The 21,926-nt window shown below is 38.2% G+C and overlaps 2 protein-coding genes across 3 annotated transcripts in view; one reads left to right on the top strand and one right to left on the bottom strand.

Annotated features, from left to right (window-relative positions):
* Positions 1-200: 200 nt before the first annotated feature.
* On the top strand, positions 201-3,287 carry cal1 (chromosome alignment defect 1). 2 transcript variants are annotated; one of them, XM_017617530.1, is made up of 4 exons: positions 300-505; positions 561-1,429; positions 1,492-1,700; positions 1,914-3,287. In XM_017617530.1, exons 1-4 carry the CDS (start codon positions 419-421, stop codon positions 2,876-2,878), a joined length of 2,130 nt encoding a protein of 709 aa, XP_017473019.1. In that variant the 5' UTR covers positions 300-418; the 3' UTR covers positions 2,879-3,287. The 2 variants fall into 2 exon arrangements, with proteins under 2 accessions (XP_017473018.1, XP_017473019.1); XM_017617529.1 differs by having other exon boundaries at positions 201-505; positions 1,492-3,287.
* Positions 3,080-21,926, bottom strand: part of cher (filamin A protein cher) — an 87,824-nt gene continuing 68,977 nt past the window's right edge. Inside the window, exons 11-15 of the mRNA XM_017617528.1 lie at positions 12,233-12,373; positions 6,223-6,392; positions 4,822-6,130; positions 4,243-4,758; positions 3,080-4,172 (exon numbers count right to left, since the gene is read on the bottom strand). Of these exons, the coding sequence (XP_017473017.1) occupies positions 3,781-4,172; positions 4,243-4,758; positions 4,822-6,130; positions 6,223-6,392; positions 12,233-12,373 (2,528 nt within the window). The 3' untranslated portion in view covers positions 3,080-3,780. The remainder of the gene's footprint in view (positions 4,173-4,242; positions 4,759-4,821; positions 6,131-6,222; positions 6,393-12,232; positions 12,374-21,926) is intronic.

Here is a 21,926-nt window from a genome sequence, read left to right as displayed (position 1 = left end):
ACTTTTAACTATAATAACACCAGTAAATATTATTTCCCCCCGAAAAAATTATACCGTTATGATCAGGAGTAAGAAATAAAAAATAATTTCGATGTCGGTCCGAACATGGTATAAGAATGAAAGGTAAAGGTTTTAAATGAAAAGAAAGTGAAGTGTTTTGGTTTTGTTTTGTGTAGCAAAACTGTAAACAGCCGGTGTGAACAGTCTACAGCCCACAATACCAAAACTCGTTTTCGAAGTTTTTTCGAGGTCGGTCAGAACATGGTATAAACAGGGTATATTTATACATCGATTTGAAAATTCTCGCTGCATCGAAGCAAAACATCGATATTTTGGATCCATTCCTATGGCAAACGCTTTGTAAATTGACATTTCTGGTAGAATTAATTTAAAAGTTTTAAAAAATATTCGCTTTAATATGGCTTCAAGCAATGGATTTATAAATCTAACCACTCTGGATGAGTTGACTTTTAAGCGCAGCAAATGGTGGAGCAGTTTTTTAGAGGTTCGTTGTGATAGTGTTGTAGCAAAATAATTTATTTAGTTTTCGCATGCCTTAGGGACTAGGTGAACATGATTCAACAGAAGTTTTCTATCTGGATGAATTGGAGGAAAAATATAAGGACGAATTTGCTGATTTAGACGGCAGAAATAATACTAAGGAAGCGGAGGAGTCTGACGTTGCTGAAGATATTGAACAAAGTATGTTAAAAGGGATGACAGAACTTGAAAGAAATTCGTTTTTGGAGTCTTCTGATGTTCAAGATATTCTAAATGCTACACGGCCAATATTGGAAGAGCATGATCGAAAATGGAAGAAGGCTGGACTAGATCGCATACTAAATACTTTTGATTCTGTTCGCATTGAAAAGGAAGTCGGTGACTGGATGCGCCGAAACCATAGTACCGCAATAGCCAACTGTGAATCTGGAGACCATACCGATTCTTCGAGCTCTTGTGATACAGAACGCTATATACTTTCTACACGTAAAAATGGTTTTAGACGGCGCAGCAGTATCAGATCGATTAAAAGGTTTAAAAATTCTCAAAAATTACGACACAAACATGGTATGCTAATCGAAAGACACATGTACCGAGCATACAAATGCAATTGCTGCAAACATAAATTCAACGGATCAAATCAATTGGTATGGGAATCAGAATCAGTTGGACTGGAAGATACAACTGATACGGATGATTATGACGATGATAATGAACGTAGGATTTCTATGCATCCCGTTAATTTACGCCGATGTAGGTGCGAACCTCCACTTAAGCGACAATATGATACAAGCACAGATTCTGATTATGTTTCGCTTAAAAATCCTACAATTTCACGCCGATCCCTACACTACACATGCGTAGAGCAATTATGTTTCAAGGGAAGAGACGATTTGCGCAACAAGCAGTGCTCTAATAGGCGTCCACGGTAAGTTGCTGTTAGTTTGGTTACATTAATTTCAAATTTTAATGGCTATATATTTTATTAAGCCCCAGTATTAGACTAGCTCTCATGGAACCAAATTATGAAACACCACCAAAATGGTCATCAGTAAGAGACAATATTACCAACACAGCACCCTCCAAATTTTCTAAGAAGCGAGTAGCTGCAAAGAAAGCTTTAGCAAAGATAATAACCAAAGGAAATTTAGCCAATGCCAAGAGGCTTTCTATAGAGACTCAAGTGAAAGACAGTTCAGATAAATGCATCTCTACATTTGAAAAAGATCTGAAAAATTATGAAACACCACCAAAATCGTCATCAGTAAGAGACAATATTACCAACACAGCACCCTCGAAAGTTTATAAGAAGCGAGTAGCTTCAAAGACAGCTTTAGCAAAGATAAATAAGAATGAAGATTTAGCCAATGCCAAGAGGCTTTCTATAGAGACTCAGGTGAAAGACAGTTCAGATGAATGCAACTCTACATTTGAAAAAGATCTGAAAAAAGCTATAGCACTTTCGTTGGAAACAAAGGCGGAGACTTGTAAGAATGGTACAGAGTCGAAAAAAGAAGACTTGCTAAATTCTGATTTAATCCAACCAATTAAGAATTTTAATTCGAATATGGTAGTTATACTTTCAAGCACCGATTCGGAGCGGTCATCTAAGCAAACCAATGGTTATTCAAAAAAACTTACTACTCAAACCACCACAAAAATTGGTAAGCGAGCTACAGAAGATACAAAAGAAAATACATTTTTGTCGAATGCCGAAAATATTTGTAACTCTACGGCATTGAACGGTGCTGCCGCGCGCAAGCAGTTAATTAGTCGTCTACCGACAATAAGTGAAAACACAGCCCACAAAATTTTTCACGATACGCTGTTTAAAGATGATGCAACTCCCAAAGCCGCTGCACGTTGTTTGACCACCGTCGGTAAAAGTTCAATGCTCGATACGACAGCACTAAACGACATTAAAGTTGGAAAAGAGTTTATAACGCTTCCATCACCAGAGCAAGGGCGAACAATGCCCAGAGTATGCGTCTCCGAAACAAAGCGTATATTAAAACCACAAATTGTCTCGCGTGGTGGAAAATCCGCAATTGGACCAAGTATCACAGAAAAAGTTAACAAAAAACAAAAACCAGCACGCATTCTTTTATACAAACCTCAGCAGAAACAGCAACTGCAAGGTGCCTATTTCCAAGTAACTAAAGAGCTTTTGAGTGATGTAATTGGGGAGAAGGACGCATGCAGATTTTTGAAGCACCATCTTGGACGTCTTTCATTTCCTAACACATCTACTGTGTATTACTGTCCCCCTGAGGAGGAACTCTCGAGCTCTGACAGTGATGACGATCCCTTGCAGAAGGTTGGGCGTTGTGGTGAATTGTATGAGTCTGTGCTACGCGATGATAACGAGATAATTTAAGATGGGCCACTTTTGTTTTAATGTGTAAGTTTTTAGATAAATGCAATGAAAACAGCTTAAAAATTTAAAACCAATACCAGCGTTTAAGTTATATAATATAAAAAACTTGTTCCACTACCTTCCAAAATATGGTTTAAGTTTTCTCAAAATTTTTTTTTAAATCAAACACTACATTTTAAATAAAATACGAAGACTTTATAATAGTTTGAATGTCTAATTTTCCTTTAATTTAAATCGATTGTTGAGAATAAAATAAAAAAAACAACACGTACATGATAAATAATATAAAGTGAATAATAAAAAGTATTTCTTCAGCTCGAACATTTATGTATGTATGTAAATTAATCTTAAAAACAATTATTTTCGTTATAAATGAACAATTAAATTGGACATACGAAACGTAAATGTATAAATATTACGTTTTATTCCACAAAACAGCAGGGATACACTTGAAACAGTAAGTATTTTTGGGTACAACAAATGTGTTTGTTATCCAAAATTGGCAATCGTTTTATAGGATATTTCATATAAATTTTGATTTGACCAAATTTTATTTACATTTATTTTCACACATTCAGTTAACTTAACAAATACATATGCGTTAATAAAAGTAACTCCGATAAAAAACGCGATGAAAGTACAAAAAATATATGTAGATAGGGAAATTTGAATTTTAGATACAAACTTCGTTAAATCCAATCCTCTTTGCCAGTGATGACTTACTAGATATATGTGTATGTATTTATGTATGTATATAAGAATATTTCTTTAGATATTAGTACTATATTCGCGCTAACACTGCAAGGCATTTTGCTGTTTCTTTGTTCATACATCTGCATTCTGCATATTTGAAAATTATTGCACCGTTCGCAAGGCACTTTACATATAAATGAGCTTTTAGCCTAAACATCAATTTGAAATGGGGAGCCGGGAATATGTTCTTCGCCCCATTTGACTATTAGTATATATTGTCCACGATCGCGCACCATATAGTTCACGTTGAAGTTATTGCGACCGGTATGTTTAACATTGAATTCCTCGCAAGGACCTTTCGGCCCATACATGCCCACGAAGAGCATATTGTTGCCAGCATCTGTGGCATTCACGGTGAAATTGTTCTGTTTTCCCATATACGCCTTCTTTAAGCCCATGCCTTTTGATGTGATTTTGGAGGCGTCCGACTTAAATGTGGGCATATGGACGCCTGTGTTCTTGCCGCCTTTAGCTAGCTTTTGCACCGTTTCAACGATCACTGAGGAAGTCTCTTGAGCACCCTCATCGGCCAATTTATCGCCTTGGAAAAAAGGAAAAATACGTTGAAGTTAGTGGGCTGTTGAAAATTGCTGCAGCATTTGCATACTTACCAACGCAGTTTACTTTGAATGGCGAGCCAACAATGTGCATATTGTTGTATTTCACCGATATGTAGTGCTCACCGGGGAGCAATGGTGTGTAGCGAACCTTGTAGCCCTCTTCCACTTCCGTGCAGTCCATGGCAACTTTTGAGGGACCATCAATGGAGACGGAGAGCGTGCCGACGCCCGCATTACAAGTGTTTATTATAAAGTCAGCTTTATGGCCAGTCTTAACTTCGTCCAAACCGGCGCCGGTGGCGTGTACAGCAGCTGGATCGGCTACATCCTTGCCGACCTTGATTCTGAATGGTGATCCGGGTATGTGTACGCCGTTGAATTTTACGTGGATGGCATGAATGCCGTTCTCGCGTGGATAGAAGCGAACCGAATACATTTCACTGTCGATACTCTGGATAAAGCAATCATCGTCAGTGCCGGATGGTGCAACGATTTTAGCATCGAGTGTGCCTTTGGCGCCATTCTTACGCACCATGAATTGATAGGGTGCATCGGCTTGGATGTTGCCTAAAATTTAAACCAAACATGTTAACATATGATTGTGCTGGTCCAGGGAAGCTGAATTCTTACCTTGAGGGAACTGCTGCACTTCCAGTTTGTGTGCATCTCCAGCATCGGGAGATATGTAAACCTTGAATGGCGAGTCAGGTATGTGACGATCGTTGAATTTCAAACCAACTCGATACTCTCCGGGTTCGGTGACCTTGTATGAAACATCACATGAGCCGTCCTTGCGATCTTTGAAGTCTATTTCAGCTTTGCTGGGACCTTCCACCGAGATAGCCAGCGATCCGCCACCAGCCTCACGTGTCCATACATTAAATTCAGCCGGCTCGCCGACAATACCACGTTCCAAGCCTGAACCACCGGCTTTCACTAAATGGCTTCCAAAGTCGCGCAGAGGACCCACTGTGAACTGGAAGGGTGAGCCGGGGATGTGGATGTCCTTGTAGCGTACCGAAACGGTGTGCACGCCCAATTCTTTCGGCACGAAATGCACCGAGTAGAGTCCATCTTCGACTTCCTGTATTTCCGCATCCTCAGTCACATTGCTGGGCGATGTTACACAGGCCATTAGGTCAAACGATGTGATGCCCGGCATCTTAAAAGTCAATTTGCACTTGCTGCCGATCTCAGTTACTGGAACTGCATCGCGTTCGCGCTGAATTTTTTCGCGCTTGCGATTGCTACCCTCACCAGTGACTTTTACGGTGAATGGTGAGCCCTCAACGTGGTGATCGGCGAATTTCAGATTTACAATGTAATAGCCTGGCTCCGTAGGCTTGTATGAAATGTTGAGTGTACCATCATCTTTGTCGGTGCATTGGATCTCCGCTTTGCTGGGACCCTCAATCGATACGGATAGACCACCGTAGCCAGCATTACGTGTATCCACAGAGAAAATGTTGTCGGTGTGCGTTATTCCCTCTGTTAAGCCAGTGCCGGAGACCTTAACTTTCTTTGCATCGCCTACCTCACGCTCGCAAACGTCCACTTTGAATGGCGAGTTTGCAATGTGCGTACCCATACGTTTCACCGATACCATATGCACGCCGATTTCACGTGGGGTAAATGAGATGCCAATATTGCCAGTTGGCATACGCTTGAGGAAGCAGGGCTCTTCCAAGCCACTAGGCGCTTGAATAGACGCATTCAAGGCGCGCAGATCATCGTCCGTAATTTCCCCGGGCATGGTGACTTCCGAACAGGAACCAACCGAAATTTGATTACGCTTGCGACCCTCACCGGTAATTTTGGCGAAATATGGTGAACCTTTTATATGCTTGTCACCGAAGCGCACCGAAACTTGATATTCACCCGGGGCAGTTGGCAGGTACTGCACCGACACTGTGCCATCTTTGTTGTCATGGTAGTTGATCTATGGGGAAAAAGTGGCATATTTGTAGCTCGCGGTAGTACGATAAGTTCGATTTGTCAAAAGAGTTTAGGTCGTTGTTCATCGATACTTACATCGGCCTTGCTGGGACCTTCCACAGCCATAGTGAGACCACCAGCACTAGCGCCCTTAGTTGAAATTGTAAAATTGCATGGTTCACCAGTGACGCCGTGGGTCAGACCGGGTCCGTAGGCAGTTACATAACCAGATGTGATGGAATCGACGTGGAATTTAAAAGGTGAACCTAGAGAGCAGATAAGAAATATGAGAATCGCGGAGCTTCATACCATATGCATACATACATTTATGTATATAAATGAAAGTCACATAAAATGGGAAAATTAAAGATGATCCGATGAATGGAAAATAATTGTTGCGATATTATAAATTCAACCGACATAAAAAATTCAACCTAGCAAAATCCGCCATATTTGCAAAAAATGTTAAGTTGGTTTTACGTGCTACCCACCAGTTTTCTAGTCCATTTTGTGACTGTTGTAGTGCCACAAAGCTCTCGAACATCCGGAAATGTTATCGAACTAATACTGAACTATAGCCATTGGAACTATTGGAATGAAGACGTTTGGGGTTCGCTGTGGTGCAAAGAGACTTATCTACCCAAGAGCAGACACAGGTAGGAAAAAGGGCGGCCGCCGTGGCCGAGTGGGCGGAGGTGTACACTATCGCTTGGTATGCCCGTGGACATCCACGGTCTGAGCAACATCAAATAAAAAAAGCTTTTATTCTTACAGTCGCCGCGCTTTGGCAGCCAATGGGGATATCTCTTTCTCGTCTATTTTCAATACATCCGACCCAAAAATGTACCATCGAAGTCTGGCTTAGGTAGCGACCTCAAGTGAAAATACTCAATGTTAGCAGGTGCGTAAGCGCCATTATTTATTTTATTTTATATTTCTATCTTCGGAGAAACCCCACATAGAGGTGGACTGGACGGTTTATGTGGTGCCAACATCGTATATGACGAATATTATGTCAGACCGTTATTATGCCTTATAGTGTCCTCTCACTTAACGGTTACCAAACTTACACAGTCCTGCTGCTCTTGTTGTTGTTGTTGTAGGGGCTACAACAAACCCGCCCAGATGGATTCATATCTCAGTAGTTGTCGTCAAGCTCCACTAACGGAAATCCTAAGAAGCGTTCACCTCAATGGGGTCGGTCCACAGGGATAAAGGCGTTAGCGTTGTCGGGTTTTCCGGGCATACGAAGAGATGTTTCGAGTCGTGGGGTGTCTCTCCACATGCAGGGCACTCATTTAGCACATCTGTGTCTAATCTACTGAGGTATGAGTTTAACCTACTGCAGTAGCCAGAGCGAAGTTGGGCTATTGTGGTTCTAGTCTCCCGAGACAGATGAAGCTCCATCTCGTCGATGTCTCGTGGTTGTGCGCCTAGAACGGCATTCACAGACTGACTCCCTGCTTAGTGAACGTCTGGACTTCGTCCGTCAGTTCGTAGAGATGCCTCCTGACGTGCCTGTGCGAGGGCATTTATAGGGAGCATTTTCACCTAGTCGTGCAAGTGGTGTTCTGGCGACATCAGAAGGCATCCAGTCGCTGTCCGAAGTGCAGTGTGTTGTGTTGTCTGTAGCTTCATCCACTGCATCCTACTAGTCCACGGCGACCACACTGGTGCTGCGTAATTTAAAACCGGCCGGCCTATTGCCTTTTATGTTGCCAGCAACGTTTCTTTGTCTTTTCCTCAAGTACTGCCGGATAGTGATTTGAGACCCTTGTTGCGGCTCTGTACTTTGTTGACAATAGCGGTTGCGTGCTCAGAGAAGGAGAGCAGACTGTCGAAGGTTACTCCGGATATTTTGGGGTTATTCACTGTCGGAATTGGTGTATTATAAACATGAATTCCCAGCGATTGTCTGACCTCCCTCGTCCAGGTGGTGCACAGGGTCGCAGAGGAGTTTCTAGGGGAGAGGGTTAGGCTCCTAGCAGTGAAGAAGCAATACAGCTCGGAGAGATACCCTTTATTTTCGAACACAAGTCATCAATTCCTTTCCGAGACGCCATTATCGAACAATCGTCAGCATAAGAGACAATAGAGACTCCTTCTGGTGGTTGAGGAAGCTTTCAAATGTAGTAGTTAAACAGTAATGGGAAAAAGACACCACCCTGTGAAACCCCCTGTTTTATTTTCCTCGGTTAACTCGATTTGTCCCTAAACATTACTGACAAGTGTCGACCACTGAGATGATTCGCCGACCGCCGTTTGAGCCTCTGTGCAAGAGAGGACGCCTCTATGTCTTCTAGCAGCGTGGAGTGGCTGACGGTGTCAAACTCCTTTGACAGGTCCAACGCTACTAGAATAGTTCGTGAAATACGGGAGCAGTAAGGCCTCTAATGTCTTCGCTAGCGGGGAAAGGAGTGTTATCGGGCGATAAGATTCTCCTTTGTTGGCTGGTTTCCCTGGTTTCCCTGGCTTGAGCAGTGAGACTACTCTCCATATCCCAGATATCTGGGATGATGAGAGTGGCCATTAACGTATTGAGGACGTTCGTTAGGTATTCTACTCCCGTAGGATCCAAATTTTTCAGCATCAACATGCATATTCCGTCCGGCCCCATTGCTTTGGAGGTTTTCGCCTTCCCGATGGCCACCTGAAGCATGGTCGCCGAAAGAAATTGCGACCCTGTCGTCGTGCTTCGTCGGATTGGACAATGACGTCACGGTTGACCAAAACTTACTCAGACCAAAGGCGAAGTCTTCAGATACTCTTCGCACTTTTTCCGCGTATGTACGTTCACAAGCTGCCGAATCTCCGCGTTGAGATCCCTGGTACGGGGATTCCCGGGTTCGGCCTGACGAAGGATGTCACGCTCTTTGGCTAGAACAGACACTTCAGCAGGGAAGTTTGGACGTGGCTCTGTAATGCATCCTGCCGGTACAAAGCGAGCTGCAGCAGCAGTGACAACCCTGCGGAACTTACGTTCACCAAGGTGGACGTCGGTTGGTATGGGGAGCGCAGCGAAGGTGCTCTCAGTAAATTCCACGAAGCCTTTCCAATCAGCTTTAGAAAAGTTGATATAGGTCCGGTGTTCCGCGGAAGCAAAGTCGGTTCGTTTATCGATCGAGATGACTATGGGCAGATGGTCTGATGCTAAAGTCAGCATGGGTCGCCATGATACGCTGTTTATCAGACCAGCGCTGACTATTGTTATGTCTAGCGAGCTGCCCATAATCCTGGTGGGTGCGTCGTCGTTCATTGTGCAGAATGTCGAATCGTCTATCTGCTCAGCCAAGTGTGTTCCCCTACGATCGTTTGACAGGCTTGAATGCCAAAGATCGTGGTGCGCATTAAAGTCACCAACTACCATACGGTTTTCACCTCTGAGAAGCGCACCTATATCAGGGTGATATCCTGCCGGGAGCTAGTGGAAGGGGTATATAAACGTGAAATATTTCGAGTTCGACATCGCCTGACCGGACAGCAATGCCCTGACATTCTAGGGTATTATCCCTGCGGTCGATGTCTGCTTCAATAAGACGATACTGCACGGTGTGGTGCGTGATGAAGGCTAAGCCACCACCATTATCTCGCTCGCGATCTCGTCGATGCACGTTTTATCCGGCACAATTCAACAATGTCGCCTCTTGGACCGCAGGTATCAATATACCATGCCTTCCCATGTAGTGGTAGTGGGTGGGGTCACAATTGGGGTTTGCGACCGAGCAGCGCAACACGGGCCCTCGAAATTCCTCGTCCAATCTCGCGTGTTGCGCAGACCTGAACATGCCCTAAAGTGGCACCAGCCAAGGCAGGTTTTGCACTTGCCTGATGTGACGATACAGAATATCCGGGTCTAACATATCGTGCAGATTGTAGGAGGAACCAGGAGTTATTGGCGGCGTCGGGTGGGTGGTGGTGCGGTTGTGTGGTCTATTGTGTTGTTGTGTTGTTGTGCTGTGGTGTTTGTGTGGGCATGCTCAGGTGGACTGGGGTTAGCCGTGGATGCTGCTCTGTTTGAGCAGCAGGGGGCCACAAATGATGTGGTGCACTGCCGATGGGTTCGTTATCCTGAGCAGACCCTGAGGTGACTCCAACCGTCGAAAGTATTGCTCTTGCCTGAGGTGGAGTTGTGGTATAGTCATCTCTGGCATAAACAGCAGGTGTAAGTTTCTGGCCCTGGGATTGACTCGATGCCAGCCCTGAGCAGAAGAGTGCGTAGCAAATGCAGTCCTATGGACGAACAACTTCTGAGATACTTCGCGGACTTAAACCGGGTTACATCGCCGAAACAACAGCCCTTGGTCGGGTAAAACCCGAGTCATTCCGGTACGTAGAACTGTCATGGGGAAGACACAGTCCTGCTCTCAACGTTTGGTGATTGCCAGTTCGAGCTTGAAAGGTAATAATAGATAGAGCATACACATTTTTGTTGTAACATAGATTGATGAGATGCTAATGTCTACAAAAAAATGTAGGGCAGCAGCGAATGCAACACTTAGGGAGATCGGATTTTCGGCAACCCTCTGACTAGAGCGGGCTTAACATATAAAATGTTGGCATTAAGCGCTAATTTGTATGTAATTCTTGGTAAGGGCGAATAGCTCTGAACCGTAGATTCGCTTTCAGACTACAGGCATTAACCGCTAATTTTTATGTAATTCTTGTTAAGGGCGAATAGCTCTGAACTGTAGATTCGCTTTCAGACTACAGGTATGTATTTACATACATATATCGACTTCCTGCAGAACAAATACCTTCGTCGACAATGCGAAATTTGATTTCGAGTAGGTATATTTCTTAGCCCGCCCCAAAACTTATATTTAAATAGACTGGTTCCACTAACGCTTCAGGTGAAACAGTGTGCAAGAAGCTACATAATTCGCTCTGCGTAAAAGGCATTTATTAAAGAGTAGTGCAGTGTTATTGAATGAAACTTTGTGCTAAACGGCTAGGCTGGTAAGTACAACTGGTTTGTTGCTGCAACTGTAGGGAATGCTGGATCCCTTGCCAGCTTCAAATTGCCCGGTTAGGATGGTAGCATAGTATTCAAAGAAGGTGTTGAGTAGAGATTGGCACGGGACAAAATATTTAAACCCGATACCACCCATCCCGGAATTCAATTTTTAAATCCCGAACCGGCCTATGCGGACGATTTTCAGAATTGTATCGCGAGTCTCGTGGGCACCGAAAGCTATCACTAAGAAATATTCACATGTCTTTCAAATTAATTTTAAATAATAAAAAAAATAATATTGAAAGATCTGGCATCTTCCGGTTCTTTTGTCAAACTTGACATGTGCTCTAATTTTTCGTAGGAATAGACAATAAACAAGTATGATAATTGGGTGGTCCGGAATTTTTATGCTCTCACCCCCTGGGATTGTTCTATACCGAAAAAAATATACCCTAATTTTTTTATTTTGAAATCAAAAAATATTTAGAGGTCGCTTAAAGCGCCCAAAGATTTCCAATGTATTTTATATGCGGAAAAAACAACGTTTAATACCCAATGTTTATTTAACAATTTTTTCATCGCAACTATAATTTATAGGTCAGCCAATAACTCTCAAAAACCCTGAAAAATTCAATGGGGCGACCATTGCATTAAAACATGGTTAAATAAACAATTGGATATTATTATTGAGAGTATTCTGAAGAGAATCACAATTTTCCGATCGAAAAATATTGATTTTCAGGATTTCCATATCATTTAAATATTTTTTGATTTCAAAATAAAAAATAGGGGTGCACTTTTTTCGACATAGAACAATCCTAGGGGGTGAGAGCATTACAATTCCGACTTTACGGTTTNTGAAAAATTCAATCCTAGGGGGTAGGAGCATTACAATTCCGACTTTACGGTTTTTAGACCACCCTAGTGCGCACAGTGTTGTATTTTTGAAGGTTCTGTAATTCACTTCTGAATGTATTTCAACCTCTGCCAATTTGAATTCAAAGTGCATTAGATTGAAATTCACAGAAGAGTGAAATTCAGAAACTGCCTGAATAACTCAAGAACGAGAAAAGATACCTTTGTTCCATTCTTTTTGCTTACTCGGAAGAATTGTGTGCTTAAAAAGAATAAAAACCTTAGGTATGTATTTACCTTGAACGGGCTCGCCATTATATTTTACTGCCAGCTCGTGTGTGCCTTCTTCCTTGGGTTCATATTTGATTGACACTGTACCATCGCGATTGTCCTGAATGACAGGTTTATCAACCTTTCCGCTTGGCATTTTGACCTCAGCTTCAAAGAAAAAGAAAATAGAAAATATTTTTAGAGAATTTTTTTTAGAGAAACTTCTGCAGCAATAAAAAAGTATGTATCTATATTATGCATATTTTAGTGCAAAATTCAAAAATTGAATTTTTTAACCAAGTAAAAAAATTATGCAAACGTTTTTATTGCATGTATTAAATTGATTGGTTTTCATAGATTTCCGAGATGTACTTATATATGTATGTATGTATGTATTAGGGATTTAAATTTTTCACCTTTTCCGATCTCGGGATTTTCGGGATGCCGTTATCACAATCCCGGGAAACCGGAATTTAGATATTCATTACTTTTCAATAACTTAATTAAAAAAAATTGCTTCTATATTGTTTGAGATGCTCTCCTACCATGAAATAAATAATAAATAAATGGGTTTGAAACCTACTTTTTTATTTAAAGTGGCGTTTTTATTTTTTCTCTCTGACCGCAGGATTTATTTTGAAGGGCTTTGTAATTTCAAAGATATGATTAGAATAAAAATATGGGTACCAAATGCAATAGGAAATTTCTTTAGAATTTAAAAAATGAAAATGAAAGGTAATGAAAATGAGTAGGTAATTTTTACCCCGATAAAGTCAGAATAACGAAATTCCAGGATGTTATCGAGTCCTTAATATATAATTTATGCGAAAACAAATATTGCGAAATTTCAAGGATAAAATTTTAAAAGGACATTACCAGCCCTTCTGTACCAGAAAATTGAATCTCTTCCGTATTCTACAGGATGTCCTCATTAATTTGATACCCATACCTCTTCTCTAAGCATATTTCTCTGAATTTTTTAAATCATTTTTGAATTACTGAAGTCAGAGTGAAAAAAAAAAATAAAAACGCAATTATACTATATTTGGCACATGATTTCGCGAATATATTGATATTTGTGTTTAAGGTTTACTATCGCGCAGTGCTGTATGTATAATGAGCTAGTATCAATTATTAAATAAAAAAAGAAAAATAGCCAATACTGGTCAAGAAAATGAGTTTCTATTATTGCCATCAGTGCAAATCCCGAAAATCCAGGGATTACTTGCTAAGAATCCCGCGATTTTCGGGACCTGAAAAAGGCCGCGATCCCGGGATTAACATTACTAGTATGTATATATGTACATATACATATATAACATGTTTTAATTAGATTAATTTTTGTAAACTTTGACATTAAAAATTTAAATAAAATTTATTGACGTGGTTTCTGTTATGGACTGAACTATCTTTTAAATGAAAATGATTAAAAATAAATAAATAAACATAGTTAGATAAGTTGCGGGCAATATCATTTCGAATTTTCCACCTATTATTTTGTCCATAAGTGTCATCTGTATGAACAGATAAATACTCTGTATGTATGCATTACATACGTGGTATGTGCCATGTGAATTCTCAACACAATTTAATTAAATTTTATTTTCTAGGTGGTTTTATTTCTTAAATTTTTTTGTTTATAATAATAAGTGTTATGAAAAATGGCGTCGCAATTAAATGTTTGATCGATGAATCAAGGCTAAAATATTTTTGCTAAAATCAATGTTTCGTTTGTGTCTTTTGACTTTGCTGTGTTTGCTACATAATATTTTGTAGTACATAATGTTATTTTTGAATTGCGGTATAAATAACTACAGCCGATTTTTTATTTTTATTTTAAAAATACATACATACATATGCACATATCAGCAAAATGTCATATGCACATCCAAATACATAAATAGTTTTTGGTTTCTTTATGATTAGTGGATCAAGCAGACGACATCTGCAGTTGTTTATAGAAACGATTGGTGATTATTTTGTATATTTTATGTGTTTAACCAAATAAACGAAATTTGATTTTTCCGTCGCTTGAAATTTTAATTTTGTGCATGTTTTACGATTATACAGGGTGTTGCAAAAGAACCGTTTATTTGTATAATTGAGCACACGTGCCCACAAGGCTATTTTGAGTTTGTTCACAGAACAGTTAAAAGCTAACTGGAAGAACTTCATAATCGGAGCTGGCAAAAATATGCATACAAAAATATATATTTTTGTATATATATTTTTGTATTACGACGTTCTTCCATACTACAGTAAACAGTTGGTATTAAAGATTTGGCGACGTCGACAATTGCAGTCCTGAGCAATTTTTTGAATACTCAATTCTTATATTTGAATTTTTTAGCCTAACAAAGTGATATTTGAATAAGAAAAAATCATCATAACTTTGTTCGAAATTTGCACTTTTATACAAAATAAAAGCAACAAAAATAAGAAGAATTTTCTTCAACTAAAACTGATTGAGATTTTTGTTCTCTTAAAGCAATGTGTTTTTCTTATAGCTGTTATTTTTATTGTTTTTCTTGTAGGTTCATATGAAGATATCGCACTTACCAGACAAAAAAAAAGACAAAAAAAAACAGGGCTATCGAGCAAATATTTTAATAAATATAAGCTGACAAAAATGACACATTATAAATGTAAGCTTTGACACTTTTGATGTACAAAAACTATGTTCTTTGTCTTCCTTCGCCTTCTTACTATAGAAAAATTAAAGACCGGAATATTTTCTATCGATTCCTGAAAAACAATTTTGCGCATATTTGCAACTTCTAACGTAACCTCATATAGTAATGATGGCATTTTTGGTAGCTTAAAGGCGTTTTCGGGGTTATGTTTGCATGGGAGGTATGTGTTAAAATAAATCGATTACTGCCATTTTTTTGGATGTTTAGTTATAACCAGGGAACGGATTTTATGGAAATTGCCTTATTTTCTGCTAAAGAGATAGAGTATATTCGATTAAGAATGTCCACGATTTAGCTTTCCCTGATTCCATACATACACATTTGATGTTGCCTTTTTTTGCCTTTTTTAAGATATTTGCCTTTTTTTTGCCTTTTTTAAGATTTCTGCCGTTTTTTGCCTTTTCTACCTTTAAAAAAGTGATTATAGCATTTACAATTTTTTTTTTTAGATTAAAAAATATACTCATGCCCATGCGGCTTATATAAGCGCAGGGACCTCTTGCCAAATTGGTGTTGAAAAAATTCAAAGCCGTTTTCTCAGCAAACGTAGGCTTGGAGACAATAAGGGGTGTGCATAAAATTGTAAAGGGCGAGGAAAATGCCCTTATTCCTGATAATATGAACGTTTCAAACGTTCCATATTTAAATTGGGCTCCACTTGTATCAACTTACGTCGAGCGCACATTTAGTACATTCAAGGCTTTTCTTCGCGAAAATCGAATGAAAATGCTGCCAGAAAACTTCAAAATGCATCTTGTGGTTCAATGTTACTACAACTATACAGATTAAAGTTGTTTTATGAATTAGAAACTCGAAAGGATAAAATAGTCAAAGATTAAAAGTACAAATTTTTCATATAATGAAACTAGTTCATAGTTTTTCTCTTTTTACTTTTAATATAAACATTTCTAAAATAAATATATTTTTTGATTGTTCTTCGTATTTTCTGTCTTTTTTAGTGCCTTATTTTGCCTTTTTTGCAATACCTTTTTTTTGCCTTTTCCTGCCTTTTTCGCTATTTTGTTTTGCCTTTTTTACAATACCTAGTGCCTTTTCCTGCCTTTTTCGCTATTTTATTTTGCCTTTTCCAGCCTATTTCGTTACTTTATTTTGCCTTTTTTATAGGTTTTTAGGTCCTAAAAATCCGTTCCCTGGTTATAGCATTATTACTAACATATGTATAGAGAAAATTTCTGAATGATATTTTCATCGGACCGCTTTTTACGTCCTTTTTAAAGCATTTTTGAGGTTAGGTTTGTATGGGTGATGTACTTTAAATAACCCGATTACACCCAATTTTTGAGGTTAGGTTTATATTTCCCATAAAAAATAAATCGATTACAATTTTCGTTTTTTCTTGATTTGTGTGCCACTGACTGTGTGTGACTGTGAGACGCCATGGTTAAATTCGGAATCTCCGAAAAACTAAAATGGCTATGTAGTGTGAAATTGAGCTCAACTTTCAGCTCCGTTCGAATTGGGAAGGACCTGAGTGAAGTGCAACTTTACTCTGATGTTGGAAAGTGTAATACGAGCACAAGAAAATGATCCTCCTGACAACACACAAAGAGTTTCCGCGGATTGGGTCAACGTCACTGTCAGCTAGGTGTCGCATTAACACCACCAATACTGAATAGCTAGAGATTACGTAAAGAAAAATTTTTGGCAACAGGTGCTAATTTGAGCTCGGTAGGAAATGGAAAAGCAAAGTACTGCTTCGACGAGCAAAAACCATGCTTTACAAACATCTTTTGATGCCCGTTTTTTATATGATGCAGAAAAAAGGTGGTGTTGCACAAATTTGGAAAAGTTTCTGGGGGCTTTAAAAGGCAAAGGTGAAGTGGAATATGTAGATGAAGATTATGATAAACATAAAAGTAAAAGCAAAGATAAATATAAAGAAAAATATGAGGATGAGGATACCGATAAAAGTAAAAATGAAGGAAGAAAGATTAAAATAAAGGTACTTATAGAGAAAAGGATACAGACAGAGACTCAATCTGGGGACTATTTCGGGATTTTAGAGATTTTCGGAATTCTCGGGACTTATCGATATAACAATCGATGTTTTGTCGGCTTTGTTATTGATTGATTGTTATTGATTTTGCTATCGATATTTTCGGAGCTTATCGATATAATAAACAATATTTCTTACCGATTTTGCTATCGATATTTTAATCGATTTTGTTATCGATTTTGTAATCGATTTTTTTATAGATTTTGTAATCGATATTTTTATGGATTTTTTATCGATTTTACTATAGATTTTGCTATCGATATTATTATCGATTTTGCTATCGATATTATTATCACTTTTGTTAACGATATTTTTTTCTTAGTGTGTGACTTGGACCAAAAAATATTCCTTATAAAAAAATAGGAGCGGTTTGCCGCAACAAAACCTTCATGTTGTCTTCTACCAAGCCACCAAGAATAAGTAAAAGTTTTCGAAAATGTCGTCCATGCTGCTTTTCTTATTTTTTTTTCTTCAACAGATTATACTTTCTCCTTAAGATAGAAAGGTCATTTGTTTACCTTTATAACCCATAAAATTTACTATATGTTCTTCATTATTAAAATTTCAGTGCAAAAATAAACCTTTTTTAAAAAAATTTTACTACTGAGTTTAATTAAAGAAATCTATGCATTTAGATATTTAATTTAATAATGGACCGCGCAAATGATCCTACATAATCATAAAACAGCTAAAGCGTAATTTCCATGCAGTAAATAATTTCGGCTCTTAACAAATTAACGCTAATGTAATTTATGGTCACAGTTCGCCACACGGCGCCACATAACTCTATTAGCTAAAATACATACTATTCAAAAATTAATTACTCTAAATATGGCACACATATGTATATAGACATGTATGAGCTGAAAACTAGCTCAGACGATAGACGCCCTCACCGTAGCATATGCTTGCAGATTAGACCGTACTAGAAAAAAAAAGTTTGCTCTGAGTCTGAAGGATATTTTTTGCCGATAGTACATTTTTTGTCATATTTTCGGCCTTTAAAGTCGGATAATTTGTTGTTTTCTTGATAAGAATTTTTTTTGTTCCAAAATTCATTGGCCTCAAGTACACCGCTCTAGTTCCTAGTACCTTAACATGCCACCCAAATGCCAGTAAAATAGAGCTCGCATAAAATCATTGAATTTTTGCCAAGTATTTCGATTTGAAGTAAAACTTGATTTTTTTGCCGAACTTAAATTTAAATTTTTCGTCATATCTTCGGCATTTATAGTTAGTCCTTAAGGTGTGATATATCGAGAAGACAATTGCTTTGTTTCAAAGTTCACATACGACACTTAGGTAGGCCAAAACAAAAAAAAAAACATTTTTTTCGACATTGTCTCTACTTTAGACTCAGGTGTGTACGACGAACTTGTTTTGTTTGCTTGTAAGCTGGTACGGTCTAATGTACATACATGTATGGATATAATGTATAGTGCGACATATTTGAGAGGGTGCCAGCCAATACTAAACAAATAAATGCAAAGAAAAAAGGAACACATCAACAAAAAACTAGCTGAATCGGCGAAAAATTGCTTAATTGAAAAATTGTAATTTTGTGTTGTGTTGTGACGTGTTGGTAAAACATCCATACACTGCATACGAATGCTACATATCTATTTAGGCGCTCATGTGCATTGCTCAAATGCGGGTGTGCTCATATGCCTATGCATTTGGCTTTGACGTTCGCAGACCACCAGGGCGTATGCGGTGGCAATGGTGAAAAATAAACCCAACAGCAACAAAATAAACCAGAAACAAAACCAAATAAAAATCAACGTTACGTATACGCATCGTTGCACCCAGCCAAAGCAGCGGCATACAAATCCTACACTTCGCTTGCAGTGACACCCGAAATTCTTGTAATTTATTTGCAAATGCTGCAGTGATGCGCGAAATTTGAAGGAATCGGATAAAAATTGTGATTGTAGCGCAAGGCAAACGCGATACGTATGTATACGTACGTACGACAGCAAGGTGCTCAAACGTCGTTTGTTTGTGTATTTTTGGTTTTGCTGTTTGCTTTGGTTAAGTTGTTGTAATTGTTGCTGCTATACCTAGGCTACACTAGGCAATTTTTTCATCGTGCAAATAAAAACAAATTAAAGACAAGCAAAATTGTGAACGCAACGATTCATTAAAAGCGAAGACTGCGTTGTGCGGAATCGGTGTACCCGTATGTACATATGTAAGTATTTATTGCAGCCGCCTGGGCCGATCGTAAATTATGTATGTTTCTAACTTCAAAAGGTGTGCAGTGCTTTGAATGCGAATATGCTTGTATGTATGTATGTAGTAGTGTCTTTGGTGTTTTTTACGAGCATGCAGCCTTGGAGCATTAAATATGCTCTTAGTTAAGAATTTATGTATATTAGATTTCTCAGTTCAAAAAGCATAAAAAATACTAATTTGCATGTAGGTATACACAGACAAACATACATACTTATGTATGTACATATGTGCACCTGTACATACATATGTACTTATATGCGATGTAAAGATAGCTGTTTTCGAATTTGTTAGAACTCTTTTGAGTGCTATAAATTGCAGCAATCAAGCGTTGCCTGCTTTCTTTATTACACGACATATAACATATGCTCTAGCAGACACCGCAAACACACACGCATACATACATACATATATATGTATATCGTTATACAGGGAAAATATGTATGTATGTATATTATTAATGCCCAAAGCATTCAAATATGTAATCATTTGTCTTCATAGTTTTGTCCAGCTCACACGTCCTTTGACTATTGCGCCAACTGAAATATAGGCAATTCTTTAGTACTCACATTTGCCGGTAATTCATAATTTTGCAATCCCTTTAAACTTTTGTTTTTATTTTATTTTTTATTTTTTCAGTGTGCACAGTAAGTGCCCAATAAATCTGCGAAAACAAATTGACTTTGCAATTGGCCCAACACAATTTTTGCTTTCCCCCGATAAACAGCGCCAAAGAGCTTTCTCACGCCTTAGCTGCTGACTGGCGGCCTTTTTNGGCAATTCTTTAGTACTCACATTTGCCGGTAATTCATAATTTTGCAATCCCTTTAAACTTTTGTTTTTATTTTATTTTTTATTTTTTCAGTGTGCACAGTAAGTGCCCAATAAATCTGCGAAAACAAATTGACTTTGCAATTGGCCCAACACAATTTNTGCAATTCTTTATTACTCACATTTGCCGGTAATTCATAATTTTGCAATCCCTTTAAACTTTTGTTTTTTATTTTATTTTTTATTTTTTTTCAGTGTGCACAGTAACTGCTCAATAAATCTGCGAAAACAAATTGACTTTGCAATTGGCCCAACACAATTTTTGCTTTCCCCCGATAAACAGCGCCAAAGAGCTTTCTCACGCCTTAGCTGCTGACTGGCGGCCTTTTTCTGCTTTTGATCTTTGAATATTTATTCAAATTTTTTTGCGTTTGTACATAGATGCCAAGTGGCACGCGCACACTTCCATTTACTTGATTTATTTTGTAGGAAAATACAATTAACNCTGCTTTTGATCTTTGAATATTTATTCAAATTTGTTTGCGTTTGTACATAGCTGCCAAGTGGCGCGCGCACACTTCCATTTACTTGATTTATTTTGTAGGAAAATACAATTAACTTATGCATGTACGTTAGGGTGGTCCAAAAATGCACGGGAAAATCGAACTTTTTCAATTTTACCCAGAACTAAAGAATACCGAGAATGAGGACACTCGTATTTTTAAACGTGTCGCCGCGGCTTTGAAATCTTCCATATATATATTGTAGATGAGGCAAAAACATTTTTTTGTTGAATTGTTATTGAATCGTTGAAAATAAATATTTTTGGATCGTATAAGAATATCAGAAACTTTCAAAAAAAAAAAAACAGAAAAAAGTTATTAAAAATCTACGAGATTTTTCAGCCGCTCAAAACTTGTACTTATTTTCAGAGTTGGGCACTAGTCGAATAAATTGTTATTGAGATAAATATTCGAATTCATTGATGAAAGAACTATTCGTGAATAAATTGCTCATGAATAAATTATTCGTGATTTTATTCGTTATTTAAAATATTTTTAAAAATTGATTTATAACACAACGCTTACTTTTACTTTTATTTCTATTGTCAAGGATTGTGAGTTAGTTGAATTTTGTTTACTATTTTATCAGGAATAGTAGCCCGTTCCCGCTTGTTTCGCGGCCGCTGGTAAGAACTTTTGCGTTGGCCAATGCTAGAATAGCGTCGAAAAGCAAATATGGATCAAGTAAAAAGTCGTAATCTAAGTGGGAACAACTAAAGAGCANACGCTTACTGTTACTTTTATTTCTATTGTCAACGATTGTGAGTTAGTTGAATTTTGTTTACTATTTTATCAAGAATAGTAGCCCGTTCCCGCTTGTTTCGCGGCCGCTGGTAAGAACTTTTGCGTTGGCCAATGCTAGAATAGCGTTGAAAAGCAAATATATGGATCAAGTAAAAAGTCGTAATCTAAGTGGGAACAACTAAAGAGCAGAACCATTCTCACACATATTTCTACCAAAAATAGTACCGCTCTGATACTATATGCAAAAAAAAAATCCCTTTCGATGTCATGATCTTTTCTAAGCTTGCTTAATTTTCTTAGAAGAAGGCTACTTAACCTTTAATAGGACCTGTAAAAAATAAATGTTGAACCACCCTAATGTACATGTGTATATACATATGTATAAGCGGTAATTCAAAATGTTAGAAACAATGTCCAACCACTGCTTTGTTGTTGTTAACTAGTCTCTTTTGACAGCGAATATGCCACAATTTTAAAGAATAGTATTTTAATTATACATTTGCTGCTTTTATTTTTTTGCGTTTTTGTTTGTATTCGAGGCGCACACAAATTGAAAACGGTTTCCAAATTAACTCGACATTTTTCTGGTCATAGTTGATTACACGCTAATTAGCTGTATTAAATTTTGCTTAGCCCTTGCTAATGTATTTCAAATTGCAATGTAATGAGCCCATGGTGCACATTTTTTATTTACATACATA

This window comes from Rhagoletis zephyria, unplaced genomic scaffold, assembly GCF_001687245.7.
Source record: "Rhagoletis zephyria isolate East Lansing unplaced genomic scaffold, Rhagoletis_zephyria_1.1 Rzeph_scaffold_01431, whole genome shotgun sequence".
NCBI classification, from domain to species: domain Eukaryota; kingdom Metazoa; phylum Arthropoda; class Insecta; order Diptera; family Tephritidae; genus Rhagoletis; species Rhagoletis zephyria.
Note: the sequence above shows the minus strand (reverse complement) of the source record. Positions and strands in the feature narration are given on the sequence as shown.